The sequence below is a fragment of the Amblyomma mixtum genome, chromosome 3 (assembly GCF_055824585.1).
Source record: "Amblyomma mixtum isolate Tamu chromosome 3, ASM5582458v1, whole genome shotgun sequence".
In the NCBI taxonomy this organism is placed as follows: domain Eukaryota; kingdom Metazoa; phylum Arthropoda; class Arachnida; order Ixodida; family Ixodidae; genus Amblyomma; species Amblyomma mixtum.
In genome coordinates, this window is record NC_143014.1 from 196,077,733 (window position 1) to 196,090,358 (window position 12,626).

The following is a 12,626-nucleotide window of genomic DNA, read 5'->3' on the forward strand; positions in this document are numbered from 1 at the left end:
CATGGGAAATGGGCTGCAACATAGTTGCCTAAACCTCCCGGAATGGCCTTCGGCCAAAGTGTACAGGGGGGTGGTGCTGCCAGAAGGGCTCGTTTAGCTTTATAATACAGTCGAACCCGGATATATCGAATTCGAAGGGGATCGGAAAATAGTTCGGTATAGCGAAAATTCGATATACAGATATAGGCTAAAACTGCACTCCCGATCATAACAAATTGTGGCTTACCGTTTGGAACAGCCGCGAATCACATAGTATGGGCGCGCAATGTGAAAGCGCTTTATTTCGCGGAAAAAAAAAAATCACTAATTTTGGGCTGCTTTTTCCCCTGGGAAACGAAGTTCAAAACACTGGCCTCGATCTTCTCGAGACTGTCCAGGTGCGAGAGCACAGTGCCTTCCATTTCGCCGCAACAGCGCCGAATCAGGCTGACGCCAGTTCAGTGGCTGCGCACGGACGCGTTTCTTCGACAACACAGTTGCCCTCGTCGTCGCTGGAGTCGGCGTCTTGAACGCCAGCTACCGCTTGAACTTCGCTGTCAGCGTTAAAGTCCTCAACAGTCACTTCGGACGGAACGGCGCCGAGAAAATTGGACAAGTCGCGAAACGCGTCGTCCAAGCACTCATCGTCATCTAAATCTTCCGGACATTCATCTCCGGCCACTTCAAGGCCTGCCTTGCCAAAACAGTTGGCTACTGGGGCCTGCTTCACGTCGCGCGTTGAAACACAGGCACACACACACAAAAAAAACACGCGAGGCGCAGATGGAGCGATGAGAGCGAAGCCTATGCGAGCGGCAGTCAACCCGGCTGCGAAGGAACGACAGAGGGAAAAGAAAGAGCAGGGAGAAAGATCGGCGCTCTGGGCTTCGTTTTTTTTTTTTTTTTTCTGAGCTCGCATAGGCTTCGCTCTTATCGCTCCATCTGCGCCTCGCGTGTTTTTTTTGTGTGTGTGTGCCTGTGTTTCAACGCGCGACGTGAAGCAGGCCCCAGTAGCTAACTGTTTTGGCAAGGCAGGCCTTGAAATGAACAAGACAGACGCCACCATACGCAAGGCGTATAAGGCGGCACTCGGTCTCCTCGGGGGCACGAGCACCGAAAAATTCATGGCGCTGGGAGTCCACAACACGCTGGACGAAATAGCCGAAGCACAGAGAACGGCGCAACTCGAGCGTCTCTCCGAAACGAGAACCGGAAGACAGATACTGCGGGACCTTGGCCTCGAACCGAGGGAAGGCAAGCAGCAGAAAGACGTACCTATACCAGATAGCATCAACAGAAAGCTCAGGGTCTTCCCGATCCCGAAGAACGTGAACCCCGAGTACAACAGGGAGCGGAGGTTGGCGAGGGCCAGGGCTCTCGTGGACCTCCACGCCAGAGAAGAAGGCGCCGCCTACGTGGACGCGGCAGAGTATCAAGGGAGCACCGACGCATACGCGGCGGTGGTTGTCGGGGCATCGACGGGTGCAACGAAGACCGCGGTGAGCGTCCGGACTCGAGAAGCGCACCGGGCGGAGGAGGTGGCCATCGCCTTGGCCGTTTCCGACCCCGGATGTACTACAGTGTTGTGTGACTCTAGAACGGCAGTGAAGAACTACGCCAAGGGTAGGGTATGTAGTGAGGCCGCGCGCATACTGCGCAAGGCCGAAGACATCGGACGCAACAGTCCTGTGGTGATCAAGTGGTTTCCGGCCCACATGGGCAGTGACGTGTCGGAACGCGGAAACGTGAACCACAACGAGACGGCCAACTCGGCCGCGCAAGGACTAACCAACCGCGCGGCTGAAAGCACGGCCGACTCGGAGTCCTGGTCGCGGCGCAGCGCCAAGGACAAGATGACCACCTTCAACGAAACAGTGAAATGGTACAGACTGAACAGACAGACTATGCCGCCACCTCACCCGGGGCTTACCCGGAAGGAGGCAGTGTTATATAGACAGTTACAGACGGGGTCCCTGCTCACCCCGGTGCTAGCTAAGCACGTGTGTCCGAGTGTGCACGCGAGCGACATATGCAGACTGTGCGCGAAGGAGAGAGCCACCGCGGCTCACATCCTTTGGGACTGTAGCGTAAATCCGCGCGAAGCCAGCGAGAAGACGACGATCCCGCCGCAGCTAGAGGCTTCAACGAGGAGCTGTGATCAAAAGACACAACTCAAGGCCGTCCAGCAGGTCTCGGCAGCTCTCGAGAGGCAGCGACCGAGCGAAACCGAGGAGAGGGGGGCGGCGGCCCTCTCGAACCCGCGGAAGTAGCGAGGGATGTAACAAGACCTCAAGGAGCACAACGCACGAGATTGACGTAGTGGCCGCGTCGCGGTAAAAGCTTGTCCTCCCTGTTTGGAGGGAGCCTAACCGACTCTGCAGGCTTTCTAAATAAAAGTTGTTCTCTGTCTCTCTCTCTCTGAGCTCTCTTTTTTCCCCAGACCCACGATGTGCCCACGAGCGACCGTTTTCTCTCTCTCTCTTTCCCCAAGAAGCATGGTCGCCGCGCGTCTCCATGCGGCGCTCTCTCTTCGCTGATCTCCAATGACCTTGACGGAGCACACGCCGGCGGTACAGGAGGAGAGGAGGAGCGGGAAAGCTCGCGCCGGTGGGGCGCAAAAACGGGGAACAAAAAAAAAGGGGGGGCCCTGCGCCTACTGACTGCGGAAATGTTCTCCGCTGAGGCGGCTGAGGACCGGACAGGAATGTCTTTGGGGAAAGCGCACCTTCCAGGGGCGCGGCGTTCGATATATCCAATGTCCGGCGAAAATGGAATTCGATATACAACGCAACTGTCCTATACTTTTGCATAGTATTTTCAAGGGGGTAATCTGTGTGTTCGATATAGCCAATAATTCGAAATATGCGGGTTCGATATATCCGGGTTCGACTGTACTGCTTCTTGTGCATGGTCCCACTCATTGCATTGTCAGTATTTTCTGTCCAGCTTGTGCATCTCTTTGAAACTTGTATCTTTTTGATCAGCGTTATCTGATTGTTTTGTGTTGTCTGGCATTTATTTTGCACTGAGTCTTCTGAGAGCTGTCGTGCTGATTGTAAGCAAAAATGCATCACCACTATTTGCATTTGCTGAAACAGAAGGAGACTGGCCAGGGTCTGGTGTCAGAAGCCTCTGGTGAACAGCAGTTTTTCTCTAAGCTGACCCAGTTTGCCTCACATATCTAGAAAGTTTAATCTCCACTGTTGGATGGACGCGACACGTGCTGGGAGCACCAAGTTTTGTGGTACATCCATGGTTTTTGTGCACAGTTCTTTGTTGCAAGTATCTCTTAATGAATCCAGGTTATAACTAAAATTTACTAAGCAGGCTTGGTTAAACTGTCCTCAGTGTTATCACCTGTAAAACATGTGTATTCTGCTCACATTTTGCAGAGAACAACACGAAAGGTGCGCCCAACCCAGGCACTAAGCTACCATCAGACGAGACTTTAGGATTTGAAGCAGCAGTAGCTGCCCTAGGTAAGTTATTTGTTGCAGTGAACAGAAAAATGTACATTGGATATATGTTATCCTCATCTAATTTTTCGTTTTTGCCTTTTTATATTCTGGTTTCTTTACAGGGTTGAAGGCAAATGTTTCAGAAGCTGAGCATCCATTGTTGTGTGAAGGAACAAGGAGACAAAGGGGTGATCTCAGCATTACATTGCTCGTGTTCTACAAAGACGATCAAGAAAAGCTGGCCAAGGTTTGTTCTTTACCAGTATTGGAACAGTGTGAGTGGTACACATACAGAGGAAGAGATATGCCACTACAGTAAAACCTTGTTGATTCAGACACTTAAAATCTTAATTAGAAGTACTGCAAAACGGAGCCCGGTTCAGACACTTAAAATCTCGGACAGTAAAAATGTCCTATAGAATTGCGCTATCTTTCTTCCAACGAATATATTCTCTGATAACACGACTTCCTGTCTACTACATTCAAAATTTTGCCAAATTCTGGTCTTATAATACATTCAGCAACCGGACGCACAGGCACAAACATACGAGTGGGCAGAACCTGGGAGCACACAACATAGAAGAGCTGGATTGCTGCTGCAGTCTCCTACTGTGGCGGCTTCTCTACTGTGCATTGGTGCAGAGGGCGGAAGCGTGAAAAAAAAAAATGCGTTAACTTACTAGCTGGCCATCCCAGCGGGGGGACAGAACATGGAGGAGAAACATAGTTGCTGCTTCGCAGTGCCTAAGGGCTATGGGGTGAAGCATCAGAGAACTACAGTACAGTTAAACCTGGATGCAATGAACCACTATGTAGCAAATTTTTCAATATTATGAAGTTTCTCAATTCCCCAACGCTGCCCCTCATTGAAGTGCTTGTATTTGAGACCTCCATGTAACGAAGGTGTTGCGGAAGTTGACTTTGATATAATGAACTTGCTACACCATCTATCTGTCAGCTAGTGCTGAGTTACTCAAAATTTGGCAGAATCACTCGAAGGTTTCGTGATGGTGAAGTACAAACTCGCTTGAGAGGAACGCCGATCGCAACGAGGGACTGCAGTTGACAAAACACGCCGTGCTGCAGTGCCGTCTGTGCATCTCCAGCGCTTTCTCTTTTGAAACATCATGCCACGTGGTATTACAACAGTTCATGCTTAAGGGGGGACACCCCTCTTAGAACTATTTTCTTTATTTATGGACAGATTTGCACCAAATTTTCACTGTTTGTACATTTTCATGTGCTGATTCTAAAACTGCAAACGGTTTTCCCCTGCAGCAGTAAGTTTTATATTTATCATGGAAAGTATCTCTTTTGTTTGGAGGAAACTTGGTTAATTAACATAAGACTGTGTGAAGAACATTACTATTTATAAATGATCTAGAGTCACCAAGGAGTGCAATAAGGCATAAAAGAGCATTCTAGGACGACTTGGACGAAAGTTACAGCCAGTCAAACATGACAGAGAAAAAGCTCCTTTTGATGACTGAGACAAAAGATTTATTTTCAAAATTTTCCCAAGGAAGCAGTGGTTTAAACTTAGCCTTATTGCACAACCCGCGCATTTATCTTTCTAGCACAAAAAGAATTATACTAATAGCTGATATAGAACTGGAGATATCGCTCCTCCAAAATTCTGAATGTGCAAAATTGCAGTTTTGAGAAATCGGAGAAAAACGTTTTTGGCATATTTTTGTGGCACCAAGGGTAACTAGAAATCACTGAAGTGAGTTCTGGCTCGTTTCTGATGTGGAAGAACCATTTCCCGTTGACGTAATTGCGCTTGCAACAAGGAAATTGCCGCTGAACAGATGGCATAGTCTGGAGGCTGGAACCCGAGATGAGTGCCTTTGCACTGCGACCTCCCCCAAGTTGCGGCGCGCGATTCTACAGGCGCTGTGATCGCAGTCAGCCCCTAACGAACGATACGCGCTTTTTGCTCATCTTGCCCCTAAAAACATTGAAGCAAGTTTATTTCGTCAAGGTTTCCGATTCCGCGCTTTGCGGACACCGTTTCCGCGGCTGGCGCCGGCCGCGCCACCAGCTTTACCGAAAAGCTCGATCTGTCGCGCCTGCTTCGGTATCGCTTCTTTATCTGCATAGTCACGATTACGCTGTCTGTACGCGGCAGGAATCGCCCTGATCACTCCTCGCCGTCGCGCTAAGCACCGCCGCGGATGGCGTTATCAGGTCATCGCGAAGCGTCGGCGCTCTATCGCTGATTGTTAGATAAGGGGAGTCAGCGCTCTATCGCTGATTGTTAGATAAGGGGAGTCGGCGCTCTATCGCTGATTGTTAGATAAGGGGAGTCGGCGCTCTATCGCCGATTGCTAGATAAAGGGATGCGCTGATGCAGCGTACGGAACGCGCTTCGGATCTCTACCTTTCGCTCCCTCGGGATGCGTGCTCAATCCTCGCTGTCACGCTAAGCACGGCCGGTTACGGCGTTGTTGCGCCGTCGCGGAGCGTCGTCGCTGAATGTAGACAGACACCAGGATGCAACGATACAGCGTTCCCAGCGCGCTTCGGATCTCTACCTTTCATTCCCTTTTAGTATTTTTAGCCTAAGGTTTGCGTAAATTGAAATATTTCGCACTTAGCGCCCGACGAACCTCACATCGCCGTGACAGTGGGACTGCCCGACCCACTCAAAATGGCGCCGGGCTGCAAGCCGTCGACGCCGTCAACCAACCAAAAGTCGCCATTTTGGTCACGTGATTTCGAGAACCAATAGCAGAGCGCGCTTTGCCCAAGTTTGTTTGTTTGTTTACTGCTTCTACGGCTTGCTCATGGTTGCCAAACGGAATATGGGAATAGCCTGAATCGAGACCTTTCAAAGGAAACCAAAATGGCGCCGGCGGAGCGCGTATTTCTCGAACTGCAGGCAGTCAAAGTTTGGTGCGATTAGACCTCAATTTAAAGGGCCGCGCACGCTGTTTCACGTCTTTGGAATGCTATAACGCGTAAATTAGGCGGTATTTTTCAACGAAAATTCGTGGATAGCTGCGCAATGACGTCAGGATCGCGAAAATGGAAAGGTCGAAAATACGATTTTTTGACCAATTTTCGGCCGCAAAGAGCCGTGTCCCCCCTTAAAAGCTGCGAAAAATAATAGACATAGCAAAAAAAAAAAGAAATGACACGAGCAGCATGCGAGTGCTCCTGCAGGCAAGAGCTGTAGTTTTTTCTCTCATAAGTTGTATGCTGAAAAAAGCAAGGCAATGGACCTGCTTCTGTAGCGAGATGTACTCTGGTTTGCAAAACCAGCCCGCGAGGCTTAGCAAAGTACTGTCATTGCCATTTTCAAGATCGAGGCAAACCAAACTGTCTCCTTGTGGTGTTGCATTTTCCACTATTTTCACACTAATAAACAGTTGCTGTACTGGGGTTATTTTGGGGGGTTTTGTTGTGTGCATAGTAAGTGTGTTCAGCCAGTGTGCCACATCGAGGGCAGACAGCTGCAAGATTCTCAGCTTCCTTGCTTGAGTGCCAAGGGATTCTCAATGAAGAAAATGCAGAAACAACTTCCCACTGTCAGGAATGCTTGGGGAGTGTGCAGTAGATGTGCATATGCATTTACATGTGCGTGGATAATTTTTTTTTCTCATACCATTGGTAGTTCTGGAAGGTGTGGAAGCATTCTCCCTCTTGATGGGTGAATTTTTTTTTTTTTGTCCGCGATCTTCCAGATAATGGATCGCCTGCTGGACAAGGAGGTCCACCAGATGTACAAGAGCCCACCACTGAGCTCGTACTACAGCACCTCTACTCCCCCTGTGGTGACTGCGCTGAACGCAGCCTTCCCTGCATCTGAGGGCACTTCAGGGGGCTCCTCTGGCGGGCCACCGGCCAAGGCAGATGACGGGGCATCTGCCGCAGCACACCCCACGAGTAGTGCTGCAGAAGGCAGCAACGAAAACACCAGCTGTGCTGGTGCTGCTGACTGCATCGCAGATGGGAGTTCAGTTGCAGCAGTGGCAACAGCAGCCGTGGCAGCAGCAGTAGCTGAGCCGGGAAGCCCCCCACCTGTGGCACCTGGGGGGACACGCCAGGAGCACTCTGGGGGAGCAAGGGTCAAGTCGCACCGACACAACAGGTGGGGAGATTTCGAACCTACTCTACTCCAGTCTTTTAGATTTGAGTTCAGGCTAAATGGGAGCAGTTTAAACTCCTTGTCTGACTACAGTTTTGTGTTCTTCCTAATTGCTGTCACCTGCAAGAACTGATGCTGAGAATCGCTGTCTGGACCTACTTGCTTGTTAGCACTTTGTCACTCGTTCTGCAAAGTAATGTGGCTGAAATTTTGCATGCCACACAAATTGCTGCTTGATGTTCCACAAGTGTCATGCAATTTTTGTGATGCCGTCCTGCTGTCACGATGAACCAAGCATTTCCTGCTTTTTATGCATAGCCTCTCCACTAAGCGTTGTGTGCAATTAGAAGTTAATTAGGAGTACTGCAAAACGGAGACTGCAAAGGCCCAATTGCTTTCAGCGCTCTCTGGCAACAATTAACTCTGGGTGTAGTGTGTCTTGCACCCATTTCACATTAGCAGTGTCATGACAGTGCATACCGTATTTATTCTCGTAATTTGTGCACTATTTTTTTCCCCCTAAAATTAAGGCTTCAAGAAACGGGTGCACAAATTGTGTGGAGATCTCGTGGTCACGTAAACTACAAAGATCATAACGCTGAGTGTACAGTATATTGCTGCATATAATAAGTTGACCGCACAGCTCGTGCCCCTCGGTAGCCATATGAAAGTTTACTCCAAATATAAAACGATGCATACCCTTCCCCCACACTCGCCCCAGACCTACGTTACATAGTTCTCCGCATGATGGCCTGACAACGCGTGCGCAGCTTGAAGTAATAAGCACGGAATGATAGTCACAAAGCCAGAAGTCAAAAGCAAATGGAGATACAAGTCGATAAAACAGCGCCTTCACATGCAGCCTGACTTAGTAGCGGGAAACAAAACAGTCAACAATTTGGTAGTTTCTGATTCTAACGCAAAGCATGCTCCAGAGGTTACCGCAAGGTTGCTCTCACAGCCACTCATATGGGAAAGCGACCACCCACACAAGTGAGCTGGGTAGACTGCGCACAATTGACTTTTCTGTAGCGGAACTAATTTGCTAACTAATTACCGTATTTACCCAATTCCAACGCGCCCCCGATTCCAACGCGCACCCAATTTACGGCACCAAAAAAAAAAAAAAATTTCAAGCTCCGATTCTAACGCGCGCCCGATATTGGTAATGAAAAAAAAAAAAACTACAAGCCCCGCTTCTAACGTGCATGTGACTTCCACGAATGAAAATAATTTGCAACCGTTTTTATATTTTAAGGGGAGATGCGGGTGAAAAAACCGCGATTTTTTTTGGATAAAGTCGATTTTGTATTTTGGAATTGGATTTTGTATTTCGATAATCAATGGGAAGTTAGTAAAAAATACAATTAAAGCACTCACGGTGGCTCGCGAAAGTGCGAATTTGACCGAATTTCGGGAACGCGGCATTTCGCTCCACGGCGTCGCCCGCTCTTGAATATTCGCGGGGAAGTAGGCCTACCCATCGTCTACGAGAAGCCACTTCGGCAGCGGCGCATTCTTGATAAAAATACGAAAAAAAAAAGATCGTTTCCCGCCCGAGTCGAGCGTCGCGACTGGCCCTTCAAATCACGTGGTACGATCGGAGCCGTTCCATTGGCTACGAGCATTCCACCGCACGGTCGGGCGCAGACGCTCTTTCTTCGTTCTGCCGCCACCGAGACGTGAACCAACGCTTCTGCCCGGGTTTTTCTCCTATCTCCGCTATGGATGTGACTGAGAAACGAGATTTTGGCTCACTCGATTTCCTGACAAAGCATCAGTATAAAGGAAGACGCCCCAAGCGCAAGCGGAGAGCTCCGGTTACGGGAGGTTCGTCTGCTGCTAGGCGTAACTGCGGCAACGGCGATGCTTCTTGCGGATGCGGAGCATCCATGACGTCGTCAGTGGGTCTGAGCGAAAGATAAAGATCTTCGACTGTAAAAACGGGCGCGGGAGCGCTGTTATCTGTGAGATCGGCATGATGCACGACCTCGTCAGCGGCGCGGCGTGCCCCGCCTGCGGACGATGTAATTAATCTCTGTCAGAGAGTCGGCCGCAAAAAAAGAAAGGAGTCTCATCGTTTTTGGAACTTCACCGCCGAAATGACGCGTTTCCGACAACCGTTGTTTCATCAACATATTCTTCGATCCGCGTATCTTGATCGTGCAACGGCAGTGATGAGGCGTCCGCCCGCGGCAGTGCACGGGATACCGTCGCCGTGAACGCGGTCCGTGGTCGCTGAGCACGCGACCAATGACAAGCGCCACACCGGTTGAAAACGGCTCCTGCGACGCAGAAAACGACGAGCAAACGTGCTCCCATGTTTCCAGCAGTTATGAGCTCCCACATCGTATAATGGCGATGACGATGGGCAGCTATGGGGCAGTTTCGGTTTGCACTCGAATCCAACGCGCATGCGATTTTGAGACGTATTTTCCCCGAAAAAAGGTGCGCGTTGGAATTGGGTAAATACGGTAGACATTTTTTAACACTATTCACTCACCTTTCAAAGCCGCATTCAGGCCGCGCCGATCTTCTGAAGCATGCCCTGCGCGTAACCACGTGTGTGCTGATGTGCTTTCACAGGAAGGACCGCAAACTATGTGAGCAGAGGGTTTTTTTTATATATATATATACATAAATCTAGGTGATAAATTACGGCTGCGCAAATTACGTGGATAAATACGGTATTTCTTGCCATGAGACATGCACTTCTATGTCACACATGAGCTGCTGGTGTCAAGTACAAGCACTTCTGCTCTTAATCCTAGTGATAATACTTTTCTGCGCAATACTTATGGGCCTGTAAAATTTATTACATGAGGAATCTTTTGGCAGATTCAGTGAATGTGTGCTTTTCGCTGCATGGTGTACAGAAGTGCTGGTGACAGTGGCGATCGTAGTGAAGGGGCTTCAAGTCCTGGCTGGGAGGAGAACTTCAAGGCTTGGGAAGCCAAATTTCGTTGCACAAACTTCAGGACGACAAAGAAGCACTCAGCAGGTGAGTAACATTCGAAAGTCTTTTTTTTATTTTGAAAGGCCCTGAAGCACTTTTTTTAATAGAAAGTAAGCCTGTTTAATCTTTTCATCTTGTGCCAAAGAACTTCCAAGCCAGATATGGTTGCTGTAAGTGTAAGTTCTGACCTAAAGACTTGCTTTAAAAGTAACTTTCTATTTCCTTCATCTTTCTCAAGACTATGACCTCCTTTGCACTTCTTGCATGTCATTTCTGTTTCTTGCATTTCACTGCAGGCAGCAAACAGCCATTAACAGGAATCCCTTAGCATTAGAATGGATGCCACTGGGAGCTTCGTGACACAGGAAACGAGGCATGCAACTTGCTATATTTGATTGGTCGAACTGGCACACACGCCGCCGGTGTTAATGAACCAGCAGTGGGAGGCAAATTGAAAAAAATTGGGTGAGACACTTAAGCTCCACGATAAAGGGGGACGCTTGTCTTTGAAAAAAAATTTTTTAATGAAGTTACAGTTATGCCATCTTCTGGGAATACAGTCACCGACTGTTTATTCGGACCTCACGGGGACCGCGGAAATGTCCGAATAAACAGGTGTCCGAAAAAACAAATTCAGAAAAAAAAGAGAAAGAAATCGTTTATTTACAGTAAAAACTCGTTAATTCGACACTGACGGGACCGCGAAAAATTGTCGAATTATCCGAATGTCGAATTATCGAATGAACAACAAAAAACAATGTTTGCCGCAACAGGACGTATACCTTTATTTGGCAAGGAAATCTGTAATCACCGTCTGCTTTTTCGAGCGAATTTGAGCGACTACGATAGCTCTAACAGCTGCCAGGTGCTCCGCGGCACACGCGCCGTCAGGGATTTGTTCACAGCGCCGTCAGGGATTTGTTCACATAAGTCCTCCCGCACGGACAAGGCTTCTGCAAGGCTTCTGCGGCTTCTTTCACCGTGCACTTCGGCATTTGGGACAACTGCTCACAATCGTAAATCGTCGTCGTTGTCAGCGCCTGTCACTTTATTTCATCCTCGGTCAGCTGACAGGACACAAAGGCCCTGCGCGCTATCCACCCGAAAGCAGCGCGGGGAGGAGGTGAAGAGAGCGCGGCTCCCCGCTTATCTGTTTTTTCAGCCAGCGGCCGCGGGGACGGCGTTGTTGCTGGGAGGCGCGTCTTATCTTTTCTCTTTATCTTTCCTCTGATCTTTTAACTCTCCTCTATCTGCACATGGCAGCGGTGGTGGCTGGGCTGAGCCAGTAGGCAATCCCTTGCAATTTCCTTTCACCCGTCTCTCAGTCGCAACAAAACAGCAACAACAAGCAGCGCAGTAAACACGCTGACAAAGCGCGCATTTACCAAAAAAGGCGCCGTAAATAACCGCGATCGTAGCGACCATAGAGTTTCTTACTATTACCTAGAGGGAAAGCTGGCGGCGCTGCACTTCAGCCACCATGGACGCTCAAAGCATCATGGGGCGGTGAGCTACTTGTTGCGGAACAGTTGTAGTTTTTCAGGAACATGGAGTGTCATTACTAAGATGTTTCATTCCAAAAACGCTGTCCGTGTGTGCGCAGACGACTTTCGCGCGAACGCAGTGTGCAAAAGCCATAGTAGTGAAAACGCGACGACACACGACGCCAATAAAAGGTTTTACTCTTCCGAAATGCCATTAAAAAACCTCTTAAAGTATCTAAGCAACAACATTTTTTTTGAAAACATATTTACTTTTAAAAGTGCTACTGTTAATTACGCAATATTAGTTTTTATAGTGTTCTTTACTTGGCCAATAGGAGAGCGAGTCGTCTCTTAACTTGGGGAAACTTTGCACTTAAATCCTTTTCTGCTCGTTTGTTGCAATCATTAGACAAGATATTGAATGTTAGGACGTTTGTAGTTATCAAACAGCTTTATTTTTCTATTATTTTTTGGCCAAAAGTTGCAGTTCCGCAACAAGTAGCTCACCGCCCCATGATGCTTTGAGCGCCCATGGTGGCTGAAGTGGTCTCGAGGCGTCGCCATGCAAACTCCCATAGACGGGCTGCCAGCTTTCCCTCTAGGTAATAGTAAGAAACTCTATGGTAGCGACTGCTGCGACACAACAAAGCACAAAA

General features: G+C 48.9%; 1 protein-coding gene across 4 annotated transcripts in view; it reads left to right on the forward strand.

Moving 5' to 3' along the window:
* The window catches only part of Dora (zinc finger SWIM domain-containing dorado), an 83,106-nt gene that overhangs the window by 44,947 nt on the left and 25,533 nt on the right, over window positions 1-12,626 (forward strand). For all 4 annotated transcript variants that reach the window (XM_089582392.1, XM_089582395.1, XM_089582394.1 and 1 more), the window contains exons 16-19: window positions 3,372-3,458; window positions 3,560-3,684; window positions 7,127-7,533; window positions 10,407-10,531. In XM_089582392.1, the coding sequence (XP_089438518.1) occupies window positions 3,372-3,458; window positions 3,560-3,684; window positions 7,127-7,533; window positions 10,407-10,531 (744 nt within the window). The remainder of the gene's footprint in view (window positions 1-3,371; window positions 3,459-3,559; window positions 3,685-7,126; window positions 7,534-10,406; window positions 10,532-12,626) is intronic.